Genomic DNA, 25,027 nt, shown 5'->3' with positions numbered 1-25,027 from the left:
GGTAAGCTGCAAAATAAACTGGCTTCCATTCGTTTGGGTTCCGTGATGAACATCGAGCAACAAAAGTGGTTAAACAGAATAAACTGAACATTTAGCAGAACACTTTTGAAAAACATGGATAAACAATTCTAGTTCATTCCAAACTCCAATGCATTGTAGGACAAAATGTCATTGCATACAATAGCAATCGCCAACAGGACCAGATGCAATTATATTGAGAAGGCATTCAATGAGACTTGAAATGCCCGGAGGAAAACCCAGACAATCTGGATTAAATTGTCTTCGCCCATGTTTAACACCGTGCCTCTCACGTTTTGGCTAAAATGATGCCCTCCTCTCTCAGCCAGGGATCCCATCCAGACAGAGAGCAGTCACTGGGTAACGTGTGTGTGTGTAGCAACAGCGGAGCAGCCACTGTGGGTGTCTAACACAGCACCAACAATTAGAGATATGGCTAAAAGACACCCACAATTATTTTTAACAAAGATCGCAGTATTTGTGCCATTCTCTAATGATGGTTACGCCGATGATGGGACCTTTAAACACACAGTAGCAAGTGGACAGCAGACCAAGTACTGAATCAGTCGCCGGTAGCTGTGTAGACCTAATACAAGTAGGGTGCTGTGCAGCTGAGCTCTCCTTATCCGCCACTAAGTGCGAGGCAAACTTCACAGATCCCGTCCGTAATCTACCCAGAAGCCTCCGGGACCCATTGGGTCGCGGGGCACCCCCAAGTCCCACAGTGCGGCGGCGTGGCCCCCGCGGCGAGAGGGCGGCTCGTGAGGCGCTCGGCTGGTGCGTGCCGCGGGCCCACCTCCGCTTCATGTAGACGACGATGCCCAGGAGGATGATGAGGACGGCCAGGATGCCGGCGATGACGCCGGCGATCTTCATGGTGTGGTCGGTCTGGAGCTCGGCGTCCGGAAGATCGGCGTTCCTCGTCACTGCCGGCGCGAACAGGACGGGGGTCACCGCTTTGGGGTCGCCGCTAGACCACTCGGCCTGCTGTCCCCCCCCCCGTGGCACGGGCGGTGGGGGAGGGGGGGCGCCCTCCCCCCACTCCTCCTCCACTCCCCACGGCAGTCAAGTTCCACTGCTCGACTTAGCGCCAATGTCCTCTGCTAGCTCTACCCCCTGGAGCAGCCCGACAGACGTCATGACAGCTGCCTTTAACCGTTCTGATGCGAGTCTGTTCCAACAGAAGCTGCATGTTTACCTGTGATTTAAACCGTCGCAGTACGCATAGAAGATAATATGCTTAACTTTGTGCTTCGATCTGCGGCGTTGGATCTGACTGCCATTGCGATCAACGTATCCCACCCAGGTCTCCGTTGAAAAAGTGGCTACTGCTCACAAAGGGCCCTCTTCACCTGGTCTTAAATAAGAGAAACATCTTGTACCCTCTTGATAAACCTGACATTTACCCGACACTGACTAAACCGGAGCCTGCACGGGGAGAATGTTCTGTAACTCAGAGGGGTCTCGGTTCTTTCTTGCTTCTCGTAACCCTTCAATTCCCGTCGCATGCGCATGGCTGTTGTACAAGCGAGCTAATTTATTGGTAGTATTAGCGACCAAATTGGGCGTGCCCTGAGGGAGCAGGGATGGTTAAATCGCAAATCATATTGGAACATTTCCACTTTTATCCGAGCACACTTCTGCCTTTCTTCCTCCCCCAGATCTTGCCAAACTATCCGTCGTGCCAAGGCAATGCGCCCACCACAGAGATGCACCGACGGCTCTAGCTGACAGTTTAGAGATTGGCCTGCATTTAGACATTCACCTCTCCTTAATAAAGAGCAAATACAGTTTGACTCCCATTGGCCCATTGGTCTTCCTCATCAGCATGATTGTTTAACAAATGCCACTGGGATACCAAATGTTGTTGGCAAGGGCACTCCATCTAAACAAAATAGGGCACGACTTAAGTAAACTAAAATATATGTATTTATTGTTAAAAACTAATTATGCATTTGTGTTGAGCATCTATTTATTAACATCATGTTTGTACTTTGCTGGCGCTGTGCAACTTGGGTGGCAAGTGCACAGGTCAGGGACGCGAGAATGCGTTCCTGCCACGGTGCTTCTGTTCGCTACGGCACGCATCGGTGGACTGCGGATATCTGCGGACAAGTTGTTAAAACCCCGCTGAAATTCCACCAATTAAGTTGCCAAAGATGCCGTGATCACACCGATCCGTTACCATGGACGCAGCCAGCGGCATCGTCAAATGCCGAAAATATTTTGCCTGGCCTTTTCCCGTGGCGTTTGCAAACGGAGTGAGGAATGACGGTAATTTGCACAACGAGCGTGTGCATTTGCTGGAATTTCAATCTTTTTATGTCGAGGCCTTGGTCACAAACGGGAAAAATCTGAAGACGAAAATGTTAACGAGCGCCCCAATTGCGCGTCACGTTGACCAACGTGAGTTAATTCGCACACCGTATGCAGACAAAACTGCCTTGCATGCACTGTCTATGTGTGTATGTGTGCACAAATGATGCATAGACAAATGAGGATTGTACATGTGTGTGTTTTGAAATGTTAAATTGATTATTTAGTTTTTCTGCAATCTAAATATATCATTGTTACTGTTAGCGAATCAATTTGTGCCAATTTGGCCGCCAATTTGATGCAAGCACGCTAAATAAGACAACGCTGGCGCTTTTAAGGCAGATCCATCAGGCTCGCGAACACACATGGACACGTTCCACACCGCGGGCGAACGATTACTCTGGGCTGCTACAAGTGCCTCCACGTACGCCGTGTCAAGAGCCATTCCTAATGGCCTTGATCAACCGAGTTTAGTTTTTATTGCTGTCAAGTATAAATGCTAAACACTGCCGCTGTTGTGAATAAATCGTACGCGTGGATCGCAGCGTACGATGCAAGACGATCGCCATTTCGCCCGGCGCGGGGCGTAAACGGAACGGCATCCGCACGAAACGTGACGAGCCTCAGTTAGCCCGCTGCTGGTTACACGGCTATTACTAAGTTTACGCTGACAGACCCTCGCTCGTGCCATTGACGCTCTTCCTTCGTGCGACTCGAGTAAACCCCTTCTGCATTAATAATTCAATAAACGGCATTCTACCGAAACGAATGCTCACCAGGAACGTTTGCTTCAACACTGAAAACTCTCGACTGCTTTCACCCATCTGAGGCTCATCAGCAATGACAGACTCAATAAGCAAATGCCGATGCTCTAACAGATAATTATTGGCAAGTCGCGTCTCTCTACACTGTGGCTAAGACGACGAGAGCAGAAATCTAAAGAATATTTAATCTTTGCGCGGGGCTTTGTAATCGGGCAGAGGCTCCCACGTTTGCACAAAATTGATCTTTTCTTGCCGCTTTCTGCCGTGCAGATGCCAAAGAACACTCCACTTTATTTATTTCCTTTCAATATTAATTTATAAATAAAATGTCATTCGCTTCGAAACTCCGTGTGGGGTAGGTGCTGTGCGCCTACGCCTTATTTATTTTTATTTGGTAAACAAACTTGACCCGAGTGACTGGCAGCCTCTGAATTGGCAAACAGGCGCGCACCTTCACCGCTCTAATTTATTAAACGGCACAGACTGGCGGCTGTCAGCTCCGCGCAGTTTTTGTCCGTGGCCTTTATTCCTCGGCTGTGTCAGCAATATTTTTGCCTAAATGATTGGCAAGTTTCGATTTTCATTGCCTGCTCTCCCCGCCAAAATATGGCGCCTAACGAGTCATTTATATTTGGCGGTCCCGAGCACACCACTGTGCACGCACGTGGCAAATAACGATGGGGCATAACGTAGCGAAGTTGGCATGGGCCTTGAAAGGAAATTCCACTCCCCCCCCCCCGCCTCCTCCTTCCCACAGACCAATTTCCCTCCTCGTCACTGCCCGGCGTGCATGGGGCACTCCGGCCCTGTGCGCTCCGGTGTAATTGCACCGTCTGCACACTCGATATCTACACCGCTGGACGCAAGTCAAACGAGGAAATGCAACACACACATATTTAACGACGAAATCAGAACGTTTGGGGAAATTCCTTCAAAAGGGGAAGAACACGTGCAAGATGGGAATGGAAATGTGAAATGTGTGGACGACATGCGAGGAAGGTAGTGGGGTTAGAGGGGGGGGGGGGGGGAGTCGTTCCGTGATGGGGAGTCGGTCATGACACAGGAAATAGCCGGACCAAGGGGAAGGAGCTCGGGGCCGCGGCGAGTGCGCAAGCAAAGTGCCGGCAGCGCGTGCGGCGGCGCGAACGGTGAGAAACCTCGCCGTGGGATTTGCCACCAAAGGGCACACGGAGCCCGACACGCAATGGCCGGCGCTCGCACCGCAAGGTCAAGACTCGCGCGACTTTAAAGGGCCGGGCGTTCGCAGCGACGTGACGCCTTGCCACAGCCTGGGCCACGTGAGCCACGTTGTGTTTGAATCGCGACGAGAGAGTTTTGGTCGTGACAGAGGTTGCTGTTTGTTTACTTATTTAGTTGCTTGTTGTCACGCCGTCCTCGGCAGCTGTTGCGTTCAGCTGTGGTGGCTTAGTGGCTGCACCCAGCTCAAAAATTCAGGCAGACATTTAAAACATGTTCTGGCACTCTGCACAAATACTGCAGAGGTTTCAGGCAGTCCGCATCAAATTTTCAGACAGCGTCAATGAATATTCCAGACAAGCAGCCAGAATTGTGTCTTCACTCTGCGCAGCCTCCAACTTTTGCTCACTCTATCTCTCTGGCCTCTCCATCTCTCTGCTACGAAGGGCTGTGCTATTTATTAACGGGTTTAGTTTTGTACTATTTGTTCTTTAAGCACCACTTTGCTAACGGGCCCCAGATATTCAATTCTGAGAGCGCAGATGAAGTAAGGAAGCAACCCTAACCCACAAAGCCATAAAGACATCCCTCCCATCATCTCCTTTACCATGTTCTCATTACCTTACTGAATTTAAGAAGCGTATCAACGCTCATCTATTACTAATTAATAGTGTTGTTTGCTGCTGGATGCCCGGCATTTTGGGCCTTTGCTCAGCAACCTTGATTTTAAAAACAACCTCACTTTGCCTCGCACTCCGCCAGGGCCCCGGATGAAGAGACGAATGAGACAGAGACGCGGACACGGAGAGAAAGAGAGAGAGAGACATGCAAGGGGTGGGCTAACCTGTCTCGTGGTCCTCTCCGCCCCCCCTATGGGCTGTGGTAATGTGTGTGGTGGTTAGCTGACTCAACACTACAGCAGCTAAGGCAAGAGACATGCGAGAAACCTTTAAAACACACAGCAAACACCGGCAGCCCTCCAACCCCACTCTGGCCATGTGGCACCCGCGAGCACAATGTCCGCACTCGGCTCCACGAGCAAGTTCACTTCACAGCCCTTTGTCGATGCACTGCTGGATGAAGGCCTCCCCACGCCGTATCGGTCGTGGGGCTTGGAATGTCATACTTCACCACGCCGGTCATCGCGTGTTGGCGAAGGGAAGCGGGGGGTTATTGCCGGCCACCGACGTTAGCCATCGCCGGTAATCATCGAATGCCGGTCGATGGGTTTGGACCGCAGCGCGCTAACCACTGTGCCACCGCTCCACGGCCGATTTAGCTGATCGCTCTAAACGTTATGGCGTGCGTTTCACTGAAGCGGCGGTCCGATCCCGAATGCCCCCCCCAGCGCTAATTGGTGGTCCCTGCTACGCGGCTCGCCGCTCAGCGGCTTATTGTGGCGGCTCACCATTTGGACAGAATAGGGTTGAAAAGGCAACAGCATAAAAGGCAATCAGCATGTTCACAACTGTTTTGCATGAACACCAGAATCTCTGAAAGGTTAACATTAAGAGCCAGCATGCCTTAAGTGTGAAAGTGTCATCTCTGAAACACAAGAGAAAATGTGAATAATTCTGCCGAGTGGGTGTGTGTGTGTGCGTGTGTGCGTGCGGATGTCGTACGTGTGTCTGTGTAGGTGAGTAAGCACGCATGCACATATTAGAAAAGCACCATTTCATTTTGTCACTAAGAATCCATTTGACGAGGCTTAACCCGGTGACCGGGTTTAATTAAATCACAATTAATTAACGCGAATAAAATATACACATATATTACAACGGCCAGTCAGTCAAGACAAAATCCATATTGTGGGATGTAAAAGAAATACATTAAGTTGACAATTCAACTCTAAGCAATCACAATGCATCTGCTGGACAGGAACCATGCTGTCTGGTGGATAAAACTCAATTACGGAATCACTTACGACAAAACATCCCTTAGTCGTCTCATTCAAACGTAATGCCATTATCACAGAGCCCAATTATTCAATGTATCTCCAAGTAATTAAATTGTGATGAGCTAATGACACCGATTCAACAGCTAACGAAGCCTCCAAATCAGCCAATAAAATACGTCCCAGAGTTAGTGAGATGCATTGCCCTGAATTTTATTTTGGCGGAACTTGCAATCAGATTAGAATCGCAGCACAAAGTCCCATATCCGACTGTCACGCATCCAACCTAACCAATTAATCGCCCACAACCATCGTAGTGATATTATTGTGCGTACGTGATATAACTGTCACTTGCCAGCTCGCCACAAACCCGACCGTTTCACGCACAGCCCCACGTTGTTAAACTTAAGTACATTCGCTCACTTAAAAAGCACAGTCATGCATTTCCCCATGTTCCTAAAGTGTGCACTTTATTGTTGTCCAAGATGAGCATAGGTTTTTTCCCCTTTTTTCTAGCAACAAAAAACACCTTTTACAAGGAATCATGTCTGCATTAACCACAATACTTGTGGTGAGAATGCAAACAAAAAACATACTCTGATAATACATGCATTGTCTTCGAAACTGAGGAGGTCCCATGATGTTGTCCAATAACCAATCAGTGTACGATGGTGTAACTGCAAGGGTCTCTATGTTTGCCGACCGCTTCACGTATTCGCCCTCGCATGTCAGTTCCCCGGCGAGTCGGATATGCGACGTTGCACCGTACCGCAAAGTGCAAAAATGTCACCAAAGCGCCGATTAGTGTAGACGTTTGAATGATTACTCTCTCCGATTTCCTTCGGCATGAGAGCGCGCGCGCGCCATCTTACGTGGCGAACATCCAACGCGTTGGCGGCGCGTTCGAGGCTTTGCCGGGCCACCGCTCGGCAAGGCGCGAGCACGCGAGCGTGCACATTGTAGGGTAATGGGGGACGCTTTGCCCTTGCTCGACAACAAACAACACGTGGAAGAAGTTGGGGCCTTACCTCGCTTTGCGAGCTTCACGCAGGCAATTTTGGTTTCCTGGACAGAAGAGGGATGACAGACAGAGCGGTGCCGTGATTTAACCGACAAGAGATTACATTTGTCGCAAAGAGAGAGAGCAGGAGATTTAGACGGCACAAACTTCTGAACAGATGGTGCCTTCGACCGCACGCACACCCTTTAAAAAAAACTAAGGCATCTACCATTACGTTGACTCATGAATCCCATGAATCACGGTACATTTTATGTAAGCGAGCAGTATGGCTCCACAATCATTATCTATATAATCTTATCTTCTGAGCCAATGGCTGCCAAATGCCAGTGCTCGCAGTCCAGCTCAACAAGCAGCGCGTTGCGCAGGGCGCCTGAGTGACTGATTCGTTTCTTTGTCCGTGCGGGAGTGCGTTAGGATCTACGGTGGTTACCGTGAAGGAAGCCCTCAGAGCGCATTACTTGTGAACGTTGTCGCATTCGTGATCATTCTAAAATCCGAGTGTCTCCCTGCACAAATGAGCGCTCGTCTCTGTTGATCTATCCACTGGTGAATGTTGGCCTCCGCAAGCCGCCACCATCTCTCATGGTCCGAGTGAACCGTCGCTCCGCTTCTTTGGCGAGGTGGCCACCCCCCACGCCGCGCATCGTGGCTGGCACGACGCAGCCAAAAATCAGCGGCTACTTGGCCCGCATTGGGACACCGACTTAATGATCAATTAGCGTCTCCCTGCCGTGGCACAGCCCAGCGCGCCTCGTCAATGCAACTTCTGGTCAGCGGCGAAGACGCCGGTCCAAATTGATCGTTTTCCCACAAGGTGCAGTCGTAGTAAATGAGGTCACGGCGAAGGTTAGCGCGGAGAAACTTAATAGGGAAGTTTACACGGAATGAGAATGAGGTTGACGGACCGCGCGATATCATTTTTTTTTCGCAATAACAGGGGAGGGCAAGCTTTCGCGTTGCGGCGGCACGCTGGGGAGTGACAATCGCATGGCGGTACAAGGCCTGGAACGAAGTGCGGCTCGGGAGTGGGACGGCATCACCGCAGAGGTGCCCGGGGGCAGCGACCTCACACTCTACTCTCACCTCGCCATGGCTGCGGAACCTCCCGACGTCAACGCCTGCCGACGAACGACTCTTGCTGGCCAAAATCCATGCCGATCAATGACACAACTACGATTAAACATATGGATTATCCGACCAAAATTAACTAACAGTTAAAAGTGCAACTGATACAAAGTAAATAACGGAACACCTACACGCTACATCACTCAGCCCTTTCCACTCAATGGATTTAGCGGTGATAAATGCCACTTGTATTTGTCAAATCAATGTTCCGCGGCTATACAGCCGGTCACACAAAGTGCAGCGGAGCACCTCCCACAACTTGCTCGGCATATGAGAGTCATAATCTTGGCATGACAGTAAAGCTAACATTTTAATTCTCAGAGCTGTTATTTAGCCAAATTAAAGGCAGATCCAACTTTCTTTTGACGTGTGTTTTTGTGCACAGTCAATGGTGGCCATTAATGCGCTGAGGCTATGAACGCGCTGCGCGTGAGAACCCAATGTAATCACGGGCAGCTGTAACCTGGAGTCGATCCCAGGCTCTCAGCTGTGCTGGCTCAACCCTCTGACCTCCGAGCCACCCAGCCTCCCCTCTGCCTCCAAATTGCTTCCCTTGAGCACCCAATTGGGACCTCACTGCACACTTGGGTAGAGTTGGCTGCCCCTTTGAACACTTGTTGATTTCTCCACCCATGTTGAGGTCTACCAGACACTGTCTCATCATCCACATGGAGTTCAACGACCATACTGCAGTTCACGACAACACACTCACTCACCCAGTCACTCACACAGTCACTCAGCCAGTCACTCACCCAGTCACTCACCCAGTCACTCACCCAGTCACTCACGCAGTCACTCACCCAGTCACTCACCCAGTCACTCACCCAGTCACTCACCCAGTCACTCACCCAGTCACTCACCCAGTCACTCACCGCACTGCAGGTGAGCACCCATCTCTTTCTCTACATCTCTCCTCACACTACCCGGCTTTGGAATTCCCTTTGATCACCTCTTTTCCCAAAGCTCTTTGAATAACCTTGCTCAATTCACGGACGTATTCACCCTTTATCTCTTACAAGCGTTACAAGCGCCGATTGCCGCTGGCCACGTGGCACTCTGGGCCCTCCGCGACCTCCGGGGCCTCCGGGGCCTCCAGGGCCCCATGCTGGGCAACCGCGAGAGACTCGCCAAGGGCCCCCACCTCCTGCGTGCTGCTGATGGCCTGGAAGAAGATGTCGTAGACCTTGCTGGCGGCCAGTGGCGCGTTCCAGTAGCCACCGTACGTGTGGTTGTCTCCCTACGACGAAGCGCCGCTCCACGGGGAGGCCCTCGGGAGGAAGCTCCGCCGCAAAGTAGAACGGCGAGCCCTGGGCCCGCGCCTCGCGGTACGCCAGCGGCGTCGAGAAGCAGCCGCCGGCCTCCCGCCGGGCCTTCCCCGAGGGGCCCTCCTTCACCACCAGCTGGTACGCGCTGCGGGGCGGGGGGGAGATTGGCGGTCGCCGTTACCGCGGGCATCACCACGGGCCCTCGTCCCGCACCGGCGTGAGCGCCGTGGAACGTGACGATGCGCGAGCGGTTTGCGATTGTCGCCGCTCGATCCGTACGCGGCCAGAAGTAAACACAAACATTCAGGAACTGCATTGCCAGTGGTGTGCATGCTCAAACTGACATCAGATGCTTTGTTGATTCGGACCTCATCAAGTGAGAATATTCTAGATCATGACATTTTCGTCATTGGCCCTTCCTTCGAGCAATGCCTCTGTATTATGAATGCCTCTTCTGTTCTAAGATGGATAAATGACTAAAGGAGTTACGTTGACACCCTTTTGTTAAACCGCTGCTGTGTGAAAGTCTCCTCATGCCATGCTGATTGCAGGAGTTGCTTCACCGCGCTTCTTCACGCTGATGCTAAAGAGGGCACCGACAACCGAGCCGCTGATGTTAACCGTGGCCGGGAATAAAACTCGGGTCGTCGGGTTCACAGAGCAGTGCAGACCCACACTGCGTTCACCACCACACTGTTAGGCAGTCGTCTTGCTTCTCCCACTCGTTCTTCCCTCGCACTGCTCCACTGCGGAATTCCCTCCTCCCATCATTGCCATCTCTATTCCAAAGCTCGCATAATAATAACCTCGATTCAAGAAACGTGTCAACTCATCTGTAGTATTGTTTGTTGCTGGCTTAGCAACTGTATAGAAAATAAAAACACATGACAACACACTTCTCCATAAACTACACTATAGAATTATCATAATCATATTTAAAATCAGTGCCATTATCCTCATCAACACCGCGACGATGTGCCACATCCACGTGGCGTATCATCTTGGGAGTTGTCACGGCCAACGGTGGACCCGGCAGCACAGCGGACGATTTTTTTCGCAAATTCCGTCATCGTTCATGCGAGCGAGAGTGCGAAGCGGGGTACGGAAAGGGCTCGCGATAAACACACGGGAGCAGCTGCATAAATTTTAGGACCTTCGAGTGACTGCGCCAGTGGCTTTGGCGCGCGCGGCGCTGGCAACCTTGGGCACTGACCTGGCGGACTCAAGTCCCCGCATCCTCCGTCGAGAAGCGGCGGACGGCCATCAATTTTAACAGCTCATTTAACCGCGAGTCGAGGCTCCATTTATATTCATCGAGCGCACCTCACCACAAGCCCGCGGATGCGTGCAATACGCGGCGGGGAGCGGCGGTGCAGCATGCTACAAACCCGGTTACTCGGGTCCTATTCCGTGCTACGGCTAACAACGGTGGAGAGTGAGGACTTAACCAAAATCTGGGCCTCAACCTGGTTGTCGATTCGGCCTCAAATGAGTAGCTGCTGGTGCGGCGATCTAAATAAAAACCAGCACCGGTGCGGCAGTGCTGGTCACACCGTCTCATCGTGAACCATGCTGGCATTGATAGATGCTCGCAAACATAACTTGCCCAAGAATAATTTAGCATCGATGAGAATTAGAAATTGATGATAAGAGAGCATTGGCCAAAACAATCAATTCGTTCATTTGTGATTTTTTTTTGTATTTCTCAGGATGCTCAGAATACCTTAATTTTCCCCGAAATAAAAAAAAAAACGCTGACACTACACTGTGAAAGACTAACGCGGTTTCATGTTTTCCGATCAAATTAGTTCCGCAAATCTTTTGTGACATCTCACTGGCAGTTTGTGTTTAGGGGTCCGTATTTAATCAAAACGTCTCACCCACTGTGAGTCAACGCGCAAACGGGAGGCAACAGCAGCTTAGCATGCAGCTCCTTCGCCTGCTAGTGATGCCCAACCCTGATGTGTGCGTAAGAACTTCAATTAGCCTGGCCTTAGATGCATTCAAATCTTCAAGAGACTTACAGACGATGTGAAATTAGCCAAATCAATTTGCGTAATTTGCACATCAGACCCAGTGAAACATAGACATGTTGGAAAACACAATTTACTGGCCTTTAACGAAACAGCCACGAGATAAGATGTATCTAATTAACATAGTAATTTACTTATGCAAATACTCTCGTGCTTTACTGCGGGCAAAGTTGGAAATAAAAAAAAGTGTGTTGGCACAAGAGAGCCAGAAAAATCTTTGATAGCAACATATTGTGGTGGTTGCATCATACAAAAAAATATTTCCCAAGCCAATACAAAACCTTTTTCATTAAAAAAAATTGAGTAATTAAGCATTTAACCCGCACCGTTGTGCTGCACGCGGATTGCCACCGTATCCGAGATCTACAACCGATTACGCGCACACCAATACCCGGCACCGCTGAAGGAGAGGAAATCACCGCTACGGCGTTCGTTATTGGTGGAGACGTGCACGGGGTTCTTATACATGGTGGCTTCTTTTTGTTGCCCTTCTGCGTGGAGCAAGCAACGCTTCGTGATTTCACAACCCAGGATTTCTGAGCTCAGGCTGGATGTCAAACCCTGTGTGCTAGATGAGACCAGACCAAAATGGGAGTTACCACCTGTCCTGGTTTTCCCAGGACCGTCGTCCTCTGTTCCAAGTAGCTGTCTTGGGAAATCTGCACAACGACGAGCGGAGCGCCGGGCGGCTAAAAGGCAGCGAGTTGGGAGCTCAGTTGGGAGCACGAGTGGTGCATCTGCCAGCCATCTCAGTCAGTCAACCGATGACATCTGGATCTGTCCCATGACCTCATGCCACAGCGCACCTGACACTTCACGAGGATGCAAAGTACACCTAGCCTGGCACAAGTGCTGTAGTGACGGCACCACAGCTTGGTGGAAAATGGTGGCTGCTGTTGTTGCTACCTGTATATGTATGTGCGTGTTTGATATGTGTGTGTGTTTGGTATGTGTGTATAAGTGTACAATTGTGTGTATGTGATTTTTGTGTATGGAAGCCTATGTTTTGGATCTGGGTGCGTATGTATGTATGTTGATATGTCGGTGTGTGATTATCTATAGAGCCTTAAATTAGATCCAGCGTGTAAACATTGGCATTGGGGACATAGAGGCGTGATGCTATTCAATAACAGCACTTGCCCCGACATTCTGTCAATGCTACAGAGGGGGTGGTCTTTGTTTTGGCTTTGTGTGTTTACATGTCTGTGTGCGTGTGTGTACATGTGTGTGTGTGTGGGGAGCGATAGTGGAGCGGTTAGCGCGCTGCACTACGAACCCAGCGACACGGGTTCGATTCCCGCTCACAGCCAACACCAGTTACGATTATCTGAACCGGTCCTGGGCCTCCCCTAGGTCGACTCAGCCTCAAATGAGGACCTGGTGCAGTGTTCAAACATCGCCACTGGGGAGACAAAGGCAGTCGGGCGTGGTGCTGGCCACCCACCCCCTCGTGTACCGTTCCGGCCTTCATAGGTGCTAACAGTACTTGACCCTACAGTCTGTTGAGGCTATACGGGGGATCTTTGTCTTTGTGCGTGTGCGTGTGTGTTCGTCCGCATCCTTAACTGACCTGATGGGGGCCCCTCTGGCCTGTGCCGGTTTCAGCAGGATGGTGGCCGTGGTGTCCGTGTAGTCGATGAGCGAGTCGGCGCCGTAGTGGGGCAGCGTCGGAGCTACAAGCACAGCCGCAGGAGAGGCGCGTCAGCCTGGGGCGCGCGTCGCTCACGACCCTCCATCTCCACCTCCGACACGCAGAGGTGGACACCGCTTCCGTCGTGTTTACGTACCGCGTTCGACGGCCAAAGATAAAATACCACAGTGACATTCAAACGAGCGACGCTGCCACACAGCGGTGTGACGGTCCGCGCACTGGTCCTGCGATCTGGAGGTCGCCAGTTAGATTCCATCTCCTGGCACGGCAGTTGAATAATGGCCTCAACACAGTTAATCGATTGTCAGGTCCTGCGTGGTGGGGTAAAGTGTGGGTACTCCTCCCTCCTCCATGACAGCATTAAATAATAGGTTGAATACCCTGTAAGAGGGCCTTTCTTGAGCTCCCTCGAGTGGAGCGAGTCATTATGGGGCTGCACATTGATCTTTTACACAAACCCCTCCGGCTACAACTGTCTCGCTAAAGATGTGTTTTTGTTTTCATAAGGGACCAACATTATTTGTTTTGTCATCGTCAACACTTCCCCAGAAAGCACATTCCCGCTGCCACCCCTGTAGCGCAAATTGAAATACCATTCGAGATTTAAACAGCGGCTAAATGCGGTTGCGTCTCGGACCCCCTTGCAGGTCACGCTCGGCGTCCCGTCGCCCTCCTGTCTAGAATCATCCAGTCTAAACGCATCCATGATGACATTCGGGTCACGGAACATGTTTGCCCACCACGACCCCCGTGCGTTCGTCCGACACGCGGTCGGTCTCTCCGGAGCGCGGTGAACACAACGGAGCGACGTCGTCAGGCGCCGGCAGCGTCGCTCCGGCTCCCTGTGCGGCCACTGGGCGCTGGGGGTCACGGAGAGAGGCGACCTCTCCGCTGGCACCCTGAGCGGTGACGGCCGCTGGTGCCACTCCTACCGCTGGCCCCGACATTGGGCATCCCAATTTAACTGACTCATAAGTAACACGACGTGTATGTACAGCCTGTTGTCAATCCACTTGCTGGACCACCCAACCCCGGGATGGTCATAGGAATGTTTTTGACCATACTTCACCACTATGGGCAGTGCAGGTTGGTGAACACGGACTGCTCCACGACTGCTCCAGCAACCACAACAACAACAATACTAATAATAATCTTTATTTATGCCAGAAAGCCAACCTGATTCCCAAGACGCATTTTCCATTTTTCGGAGCATCCTGCATGGGAAGTTTTGTCAGTTTCTCTGATGAGTGCTCTTTGTGTGTGGGCGGACACTACGTATCTGGAGAAAACACAAGCAATCGAGTCAGGGCATATTACTCAAAGCGCTGCTCAGATGGATTCAATAAAAAATATTTTTGTATCGTCTTTGCCTTGCAATTTCACAGAGCAGCAAGTTTGTAAGTTTCACAAATCTTGTCGTGATTCACCAACCCTAGCCTCAAGGAGGGCCGAATTAGAGGCATGTGCCACCAATTCCGGTTAAAAACGGCTTCCCACTAATGATCGAGCGGTGCTCTTTTTCTATCCGCAGCCCTGAGCCTAGAACATTCTGGACTTCTCACAAGGCGGTACTCATTTTACCACTGTGCAGGTTTTTCACGGTTGTGCCGCTGCACAGATCTCCGCTGTGTTTTCGGCCCGTACCGCGTTTTGTTTGGCACAATGTTCAACGTTTCGCTCGGCGTGCCGGCAGCTTCTTTGGAAACTGAATGAACACCGTGTGCCGGGAAGCAGTTCATGGGCACACGGAACGAAACGTCGGACATGGTGCCGAAGAGCAGGCGGCATGACGAGAGAGCGCATCGGGGACTCATGTTATCAGGGAGTGGGACTGATGTCATCGCCGCTCGAAGGGTGCAGCGCTAGGTCTGCCACCGGCCAGGATTCACACATTCACGACTTTCCGGCAGCGCGCCCACAACATCCCTAACCCCACTGTACCAGCCGTCAGCATGCTCAACGAATACTCTGGCAGCAAAAGTAAACAAACTTCAGCCACGGTAGATTTAATCGCCTGGCAAACACGAGTCGGAGGGCACAGGGCGGTGCGGGAGAATTAAGTGCTCTCTTTGCAAATTGCGGTCTCCGTGCTCCGTACTTCCCATGCGCAAATTATTGCCGCGGTCCCACACATAACTGGAATATTTTCGTTGCACAGAAAGCTCTTTTGTGTTCCAAATACAATATATATAAATAAGCGCGTAATTCGATCATGAGAATGGCATCTGTAGCCAGCGACGCAGGATGCAACAAACACAACATCTCCTTCTCCGCATCTTTGTCGTCGTTGTCGACCCATCCACTGCTGGATAAGGACCTCGACAAACCATCGCTATTTCTTATACCCTCCCGCGACGCGACAGTTAGTGATCCGCTCCCTTACACGAGCGGATTCGATCGCTCCATCTCCACGGTGGGCGACTTCTCCGGGAGTTTCTCTGCTTCCGCGGCCACCGTCCTGCCAGCGACGCATCCTGGCCAAGCCAACTTACTTTTCTTCACGGTCAATGCGGTGGCCCCCTAACATCCTAAACGATGAATACCCCACAGCTCTTGGTAAATCTACTGCTGGATGAAGGCCTGCCCGTGCCACTTCCGGGTTTTTTGACCATACTTCACCACGATGGTCAGTGCTGTGAAGAGGGTGCCGAAAACCAGTGCAGATATTGCTCACTGCTGACGTTCGCTGTGACCGGGAGTTGAACTCGCGACCTCGGGTTCACAGTGCAGCGCGCGAACCGCTCCGCCAAACTTTCTCACAAACGAGACTGCGATATTCTCAAGCACTACAAGAGGACTGAAGAGTTAGGGGTCGTTACTAATGACCTCTGCAACTCAGTAATTAAAATAGAAATGTATTTTTAAAAAACTGGGATTTTTTTTTTTACACAAAACAATCCTGAATTAGCAAGCGAGGTAGTGTAATTTCTGCAGAAACACACACTCCTGGACAGCTGTGAAAACTAACTTTATAGCTCATCGGATTCCTCCAGTATAAATAAATATCCTGATTCTGATTCATACGTACACTCAAACATATAAAAGACAAAGATCCTCCGCATAACCTTAATAGACTTATGGGGCAAGTGCTGTTAAGCGAGTGAGGGCCAGCTGCATGACCGGACGTCTTTGTCTCCCTAATGGCGATGTTTACAAACTGCACCAGATCCTCATTTCATGCTGAGTAGACCTAGAGGAGAATAATCGTCACTGGTATTGATCATGAGCGTTAATTAAACTCGAATTGCCGAGTTCGTAGAGCGGTGTGCTTGCCGCTGCATTCCACACACACATACCACGCTTATAAAATACCTGTTCAGCTCCCATCCTAATTAACATTACTACAAGTGTTTCAACTATTTGCGTGTATAAACACGTACAGAGAGGTTTTTCAATTAATTTGCGTTACGTAAAAAAAACTATACACCAAAATTGCAAGCACATTCCTGCTGTCAAGATGGAAATTAATTGGTGAGCTTGTCGAGAATCTATCTTCAGTGTGGGTGCTTCTCTATTAAGGGGGAAGTGGGGGGCGGAGGTCACATGGCTCCCTCCCCCACGGAAGGGCACCACAGTTGCTGTACCACTCGGGCACCTTACAGGGCCCCCCTTACTCACAGCAGAATGTTCATCTCACCAAACCGGGGGATTTTGAATGAGTCAGCTCAGACCATCCACACTGGGGGATCGATAGAACACAATCACAGTACTGCATCAAACTTCCCGCTGCAAGGATCACACGGCGACGTATCATCAGCCACGATAGAATCGCTGCTGGATTTAAGAGCGTCCCTCACGGTGGCAACACTCCACCTGGCTCCCGCACGCGAGCCGATCTCGTCGCTCCGTCTCCTCCGCGGACGTCCGCCCTCCCCGGATGTCGCGAGCGGCAGCGTGACGGTAGCGCGGCGTACCTGAGATCTTGGTGGTGAAGTAGACGGTGGTGGAGGGCCCGAGGCCCTTGACGGTGCTGGCGCGGATGGAGAAGGAGTAGGTGGTGCCGGGGTAGAGAGCCGGGAACAGGTGCTGCGTCTCGTTGGCCGGCTTGTGCGCCTGGCCGTGCTCGTCCTCCACGTTGAACGCCGGGTCCACCGACCGCACGGCGCTGTACAAGACCTGCGGGGCGACGCGGAACGTCACCACGGGCGACGGCCACACGGCCCGGCGGTGACCGCAAGCGTTGCGGCCGGGCCTCGCCGACTCGCGGCCGCGTGGCCACTTAGACCCCAGTGGGATCATCGCACCGAATCAAGCGCCGAGTCAAATTTTGTTTGATGGGTTTAGTTTGTACAGTCATTGGGTGACCAGGCTCAGACTATCAACTCGCTGGCTCTACGGTTTGACCTCCGAGCTACCCGGCCACTGCAATTACCATTATTTTCATATTCCTTACATTTGAGAGGTTTTCGCGAGTTATGAAAACGTGTTTTCATTAATAGTAAATAAGTGGAAAGCACCATGTAAAAATACAAATCAAATAAATAAATACACTTTTTTCCCAGATATAAAAAAAATTCTAAATAATTAATTAAACACATACTGCTGATGGCACACCGAATGTTGAAAACGCTAAATAGTTTGCTTGTATAAACAACTTTTATTATGAATAAACAATACTGTCTGGCAACATAATTCTGGGATGCCGAGGGGCTGAGAAATCTATTTTTACTTTGAGAGAATAATAAGTAAATTTTATATTAAATTACTACGCAACATTGCTCCCACGCCACAGTGCATAATGAGTCTTAGACAATAACGCAAATCGACCACCTTCAAAACTCCCCTTAATGGCCACGCACAATCACTGCGAAGCAGACGAGGCGCCACGGCAAATCAACTGCACTCACGTCCTGCTCCAACGCCGGAAGCTGTCATCCCAGAAGACAGGTATGATCGTCAAGGTAGTTATGGATGTTTGTACCAAATGGTCCCCTGCAAGCTGGGCCCACGGCCAGCAGAAGAGCGGAGGGGTGCTGCGATTGCCGGTCTCACGATGCGACGCAAAACTCCACGGTGTGACAATCGTCGCGACATCGATGTCCCTGAACTTTGCAATCGCAATGAGCGATTGCAAAGTTCGAGTGCCGTGTGCTTGGCACGGCGGAACACCGCCGCACCCATCAAAGCAACCCCACAAAGTCGCTATTTTTTGTCAGAATCCAGACAGAGCCCTCCCCTCTCCCACCCCTCTTTATGAAAGGAAGCGTTAGATTTTATTTATTACTTTAAGCCAGGGGCTCCCACAATAACGGTGACGCGTCCGTCAAGTGCCCTTGCCTTTACCGCGAGAGGAGTTAGGCGTGCTTTGTGTCTCTTGTGGCAAATGACTGGGGCTGGAACGGGACGAGTGAATTCTTGGCAGCCTGGTGTTGAATAGCGGAATGCCCTTGAACCGCGTGAAAAAAAAACGAGGACGTGTAATTTAATGTGTCGTGTTCCCCGCTAAAGAATCTGCAATTCCGCGGGCTTCACCAAAAGGCAACATACACATTCTAGAAGGATTTTTTGTTGTTGTAAACAAGTAAAAAAGTCGCCACAAACAAAAAACACACACAGCACGCTAAATATATTGAAGGAGGCCATTCGCAAGCAGCCTTGGCGATGGTTGGTACAAGCACAATTTTCATTCTGCGATGTGTAAAGTGTAAAGTAATTAATTGGTGTGACGTGTACGGTCTGCAAACAGATTGAGATTTATATAGCATACAAAAACAATCAATAGAGTGCGTTTCCTCCCTCTAGGATAAATTGACATTCGGCAGACAAATGACATCACCATCATCGTAAATGACAGACGGCTCCTCCGTGTTGTAAATGTAATGAGCCTGCAGGTTGTCTATTAGGCGTACACTTTCCGTCGCCTCCGATTCAACACAACAACACACTAACAACACACTAACAACACACTAACAACACACGTTATACTCGACATCGTCATCACTCACGATCTATCCACTGCTGGACGAAGGCCTCATAAAGTAAATGTGAAGTGCAGGAGGCAAGAAGCAGAAGAGTGACGACATCACTGATGGAGCGGTGGCACAGTTGTCAGCACAATCCGGTGACCTGAGTTTGACCCCCGGCCCTGGCTAATTTCAGTGGTGAGTGTCACGTGAACGGATGCTGCTCACCCGTCCACCAACCCCACTCACCGGCGCGGTGTGTTTGGCGCAGCAACCCCCGTGACCTGCACGCCATGGAGGAGGCCTTCTTCCGGCAGTGGATTACCAATCGACTGTGTGGCTCCTGATACGATGTCCCTACTTAGCAAGTTAGAGATATCACGTTGAGTGTTAAGAAGAGTAAGTGGGCTGGGGCAGCACCACGGTGCTGGAAGGGTCGATAGCCCGGTGGCCGAGACTCTCCGAACGTAAACATGCTCTCACGCTCTGCTTGTTTAGAACTCCCGGGGGAGCTGGCAGCAAACCAAAGTTTCCCGAGACAGACGGCTCCGACTCTCTCCCAGTCCATCGCGCTACGCGGGTGTCAGGCCTGAGCAGGGCCCGCACGAGCGTGCAGTGCCGTGGGTAGCGGGGGAGTTTGGGACTCGAGGACTTACGCTGGCGGCTGGCCTCTGGCCATGGACGCAAAGCGCATGGTCTCGCACAGTTTGTCTATTAGTGGCAACTCCTGTTCGGCAACAATAGCTGCGTGTAATTAATGTGAGTAATACATTCATATGCATTTTTAATGATTTAGTCATTATTGATCTTAAATTCAAGTTATAAGGAGTAAAAATCAATTTGTGTGCAGCAGCTGCTGGGCGGATGGTTGCACCGCAGGATCATCAGAAGTTGCGGCGGCTTGGGGAGCACATTCATCCAGCAGCGGATCGACCATGGCTGATGATGACGATGATGAAATAATAAAAATGCTATATATGCATAGTGTCTGGGTGGAGCAGTTGCGCAAAAACTAGCGCGCCGCCCTATGAACCTGCCATCCTTAGTTTGATTCCCATTCACGGCGAACATCGACGGAGAGTGATATCTCAACTGGACTTGCAGGCAGTGGGTCAGTGGCTGGGAATCGACAGCACTCACGGCTGTGGCACAGCAGAGGAGAACGAGCGACGTGCGGCACGAGCGTGCGTGTGCCCGACACGGGTCTCACCTCGTATTGAACGATGGCGCCGTTGGGCTCGTCAGGCTCACTCCACTGCAGGAAGATCGTCTCCTCGGTGACGACGCCCTGGACACGCTCGAGGGACACGGGCCCCGGGACTGAGGAGTAAGAGGAAGAGAGACACTCTTTACTGCACCGCGTGCGGGGCACCCGTTCACTGCACCGAGTGGGGGACACCCGTTAACCGCACCGTGGCCACAGCCACTGCACCAGCATTGGAAGGAAGACGCGGCTCAATGAAAAAAAACAATCCTGTCTCGCAGCGACACAAACCAGGGCCAGATCGATCCCTCGGTGGAATTACACTCAGCAATCATCGTCCCTTACTGGGCAGACTAATGCCCGCTTGTCGGCAAGGTGACGAGCCACCTTGTGCCCACAGGGACAACTGCCACTGGGGGTGCCCTTTCAAATGTGCAGAGATGAGATGTGATGAGGGTCACGTCACGCTCACACGTAATCATTGAACATCAAATGGAGTCACATCACTAGAATTGATGTGGCAGTGCAGCTGCTGCGCCACAGTTTTAAAGGGTTTTTTTTTTTGCTTTAAATGGTCCACCCAAGTCGATCGGCAGGTTACATGTGGTAGGGTAAAGTTTTGTTTACTCCCCACCTCTTCTAAGATGTCTGGCCTCTGCGGAAGTATAGGCCCTTCTGCCAGCAGCGGCGCAAGGAGATCAATTGCAGGGCTACACCTTTACCTTTTGACAAAGCTCTCAAATTATCGTTGCTGCAGCGTGGGATGCAAGGCCTGGGTAAAGTTTGCTCCACGAGAGGCGTTTGTGGCTTGTTGTTTTGTTTTGCGCTCGGGTAGACGTTTAATTACAGCTGGACGCAGCAGCAGGTGGCGAGAGTAACGACCGGACCCCCGTAATCGCGCCGAACGTCCCACGGCGGGGATTCCGGCGGTGCTGGCCGCTGCAGCAGCTGGCTGCACCGGCAGAGCCGCGTGGCACAGAATATGCAAGGGTTGGATTTGAACAAAGGTAAAGTTGCCAGAGGTCCTGGTTTTCCCAGGATCTTCTCTCTAGCTGGGGCAGCCATCCAGGGCAATATATGAGTCTTCCCGGGAAATTAAACTCCTGATTTTTGTCAGCTGTATTATAATAATAATGGACCGCTCACGATGATGATTTTACATGCAATCTTCCACGATTTCAGCATTGTGAGATATGTTTATTCACACAATGTGTCCCGGTAAGCAGCCACGGCCACAGCAAAACTAAAAGGCAAGCAGCCCAACCGGGACCAGCCAACCCTCAATCAGCCACGTGCGGAGTATCCAGGTTACCGTTCGCCCGTGCTGTGATTAAGTCATTGCGGGGCTGAACCTTTATCCTCTGGCAACCCGGGAAAGTGTCGCCCGCTGTGGAAAACGGGGTCGGCGCTCGCACAGAACCGCACGGCTCGGCTCCAGGCGGGAAGGTGCACACCGAGGAACTCAATTACCCGGAGGGGCGAAAGGGCAGCCTCAGTGGAAAATGTTACTCAACGTCAAGGAAGGGGCCGGCGAGCCCACTGGAAACAGGGCCTCATTGTACGCGGTCCGAATCGAGGGAGACTGGGAGTCCTGCCAGGAGCTTTTCATCTTCATTTCCACCACGGCTTACATACGGCCAAGGTGGGAAAGGAAAATACACAATCGTACAAGAGGGTGCCAGATGAAAGCTCGCTCTCTCCGGGCAAGAATTCTAAAAACCAATAAGCTGAGGAAAAAATTATCTCAACGTCCCAAAATGTCAAAAAAGTTGTAATATTTGTTTTAATAAATAGACAACGAGATGCAGCTTTGGCACCAAGTGAAAGAAATCTCCTTGAAGGTCGCCGGAGTGAGAAGGAAAGGCCCCGTTAAGCCCCCTGTGACCTCTCTCCACCCGGGCGACCTCCCACGCCGGCCCTGCAGAATGAGCACGGTTGCCACCTGTCCTGGTTTTCCCTGGATCGTCCTCTTCTTGAGGAGTGTTTACACACAATTCTCCCCTATTCTGGTATTGTGAAATATTATTTTTTCCACGATGTACCCCGGTTTGTTGTACGACAGCAGTGGCGGACCAGTGTCAAATTGGTCAGCATTATCTATCTCGTCTGGATCAACGATATCCAGATTTCATTCAGCCATTCAAATAAAAAGCGGCGACTAATCTAACCCCAGCAGCAGCAACCCCGAGGCGCGGGGGCAGAGCTCACCGTCCTCGTCCGTGTGCGTCACCACCCGCTCGCTCGCCTTCCGCCCCTCGGGCGTCATTAGCACGGCTTGCAGGCTCAGGTTGCGGAACGGAGGAAGGCCGGGCAGCACGAAGCCATGAGCCGCCCTCCCGGCGTCCCTACACTCCTCGCCGCCGCCGCCGGCTTCCGCCGCCGCGCCCCCGGCTGTGCCGTTCCCCGCCGGGCCCCTCGTGGCCCAGCTGCGGTAGCACACGGTGACATTGAAGGCGTGGCAACGCGTGACGTTGTAGCCCAGCGGCTCCCACTGCAGGCTGATCTCCCGCGAGCGGATGGACACCACACGCAGGTTCAGAGGGCCGTGCTTCGGCTCTGCAGACGGAGGGGAAAGCGACCGTGAACCTCGCTCTCGTGACGATGCTTACGGCACACGGCCATCGCTCAGCACACCAGTCCTACGTCATTCAGTACACTCAACGATTTCACCATACTTCGCCAGCGTGGGTTGGTGGAGGGAGTACCAAAACCCGGTTAATATAGCACTCACCGCTGATGTGTGTAGCCACAAGCTGGTAAATGAACCCAGGTTAATCAGGTCTCAGAATTAGTCCAAATATTGTCAACTACTACTTGTGCAATTCATTTGAGACAAACATGCAACGATCTTCGATTGACGAATTAAAGATGATTCTTATGATCAAGATATGTGAATTGACTTAATCATACGACAAACTATAATTTGCCAACGTTATTTTGGAACAAAACAAGAAAAAATACAAGCAAGTTGGCAAAAATGAGACCAACAAGAATATATTTTTCTATCTAAAAGTCACCCTTCATCACGACGATTAATTGAATGACTTGTGCTATGAACGATGGCATGTTTTGCGCTAAATGTTGTACTGCCGCGACAAGATGTGTCATGTCTGACACAACGGATACATCTGCTGCCCCGTCGGGGAGTTAATAGTATTTTTAAAGCAGTTTCCACGCTCCACCGTGCTCTTAGCCGGGTTTTTGTTGGCTATAAAAATGAAACCATTACGATAAACGTGTTTAGATGAAAGTAATCGCTTTCTGCACCTCCCAAATCTAAATTCAATCTTGACACATGTCCTAAATTGAAAATCCTCTCTGCAGGTGATGACAGTAAGGAGCGGAATTGTCACGTGACTGGTGGGCTTTATTAGACGTGGGAGATATGCAACTAATTTAACCCAGACTTGTAAAAAAAAAAACTTCAAGAGCCAGATAACTTGTGGAGTTTAAATGATCTGTGTAACAACATTGTTCTACCATCTCCTCGTTTACTCTGCTTAGTACGCTGTCTTTCTTCGATTTACCTTTGCACTGCCAATGCACGCACTGTATGCCACAAGTTAGCTGGAAAATAAGGCGTGTGATTTGAAAATCGCTCTGTAAATACGTGTTGGCAATTAATGAGATCTATTCAGATGATGATGAAGAAATAATTGAAAGAACAGGGCTCACAGATGATGCTGCTGTTGTTAAAGCAAAGACAATCGAGTGAAAACGCACAGCACTCGTCATGAGAAAATCTGACAAGAGATGAGAGAGGAAACGAACTCCGTTGGAACGAAGACGAATGGAAGGGAGGAGAAGCAGAGGGAGACAGTGGAAGAGACGGCCGCAGCAGTAGCAGCAGCGAGACAACATCACAGAGGTCGGAGGTCACGACCGGACAGGAGCAGCCGGGAAAAGGAGGGGATTGAGGAGAGAATGGGGGAGGCCTTCACCCGATGGTGGGGAGTAACCGGCTGACAACAACAATCAGTCGTTATTATACCGATGAATGGCTCGCGTACCACTGGCTTTCACGGGTAGCCTCTCAGGAGCTGATCCCTCATCCCTGCTCAGCAATATCACCAACTCATGTGCAGTGCATATACGCGTGTGTGTGTGCACGCTTTTAATCCACCGCATGCCCAGGCAGCTTCTGTTTGAATGTAAAAGAGGGTGCCAAATATGGCGGCACGGGCGGGAGACGATAGGGGATGATGCGGTACAGGAGGATGTGGAGCAAATTGCAGCGGTACCAGCAGTGTAAAAATCGACCTCTGCGGAGGAGGCTCGTGAAGGACACTATTGGGCAGGTGGAGGCAGTAGTCGTCCAACAAAAACAGGGCACAGAGGAGCGATGCTCACAACAATGAGTGGAGCACCAGGCAGCTAAAACGCTACAAGTTGACACAGTGGGGAGCACAGGTGGTGCATCTGTCAGTCATCGTGGTCAATCAACCCTGGGTGTGTTCCATGACCTCCTATCAGCAAGCCTTCGACACTTCACGTGACCTCAAGGTGCACTTAGCCTGGCACAAGTGTTGTAGTGAAATCACGGCCACTCAGTGTCGAATAGCAGCTGTTGTTGTTCAGCAATGTTTTTGTCCGAAACGCATTCAAAATCTCAAACTTCAAACTGAATGTTTTTGCC

The 25,027-nt window shown here is 50.9% G+C and overlaps 1 protein-coding gene across 1 annotated transcript in view; it reads right to left on the bottom strand.

Moving 5' to 3' along the window:
• LOC133353379 (receptor-type tyrosine-protein phosphatase kappa-like) overlaps positions 1-25,027 on the bottom strand; it is a 189,203-nt gene that overhangs the window by 91,104 nt on the left and 73,072 nt on the right. Inside the window, 8 exon segments of the mRNA XM_061569582.1 lie at positions 815-944; positions 7,218-7,254; positions 9,477-9,572; positions 9,574-9,745; positions 13,204-13,306; positions 17,199-17,400; positions 20,398-20,507; positions 22,600-22,947. Of these exon segments, the coding sequence (XP_061425566.1) occupies positions 815-944; positions 7,218-7,254; positions 9,477-9,572; positions 9,574-9,745; positions 13,204-13,306; positions 17,199-17,400; positions 20,398-20,507; positions 22,600-22,947 (1,198 nt within the window).

The sequence above is a fragment of the Lethenteron reissneri genome, chromosome 43 (genome assembly GCF_015708825.2).
Source record: "Lethenteron reissneri isolate LAM-NWPU_2019-01 chromosome 43, ASM1570882v1, whole genome shotgun sequence".
In the NCBI taxonomy this organism is placed as follows: domain Eukaryota; kingdom Metazoa; phylum Chordata; class Hyperoartia; order Petromyzontiformes; family Petromyzontidae; genus Lethenteron; species Lethenteron reissneri.
Note: the sequence above shows the minus strand (reverse complement) of the source record. Positions and strands in the feature narration are given on the sequence as shown.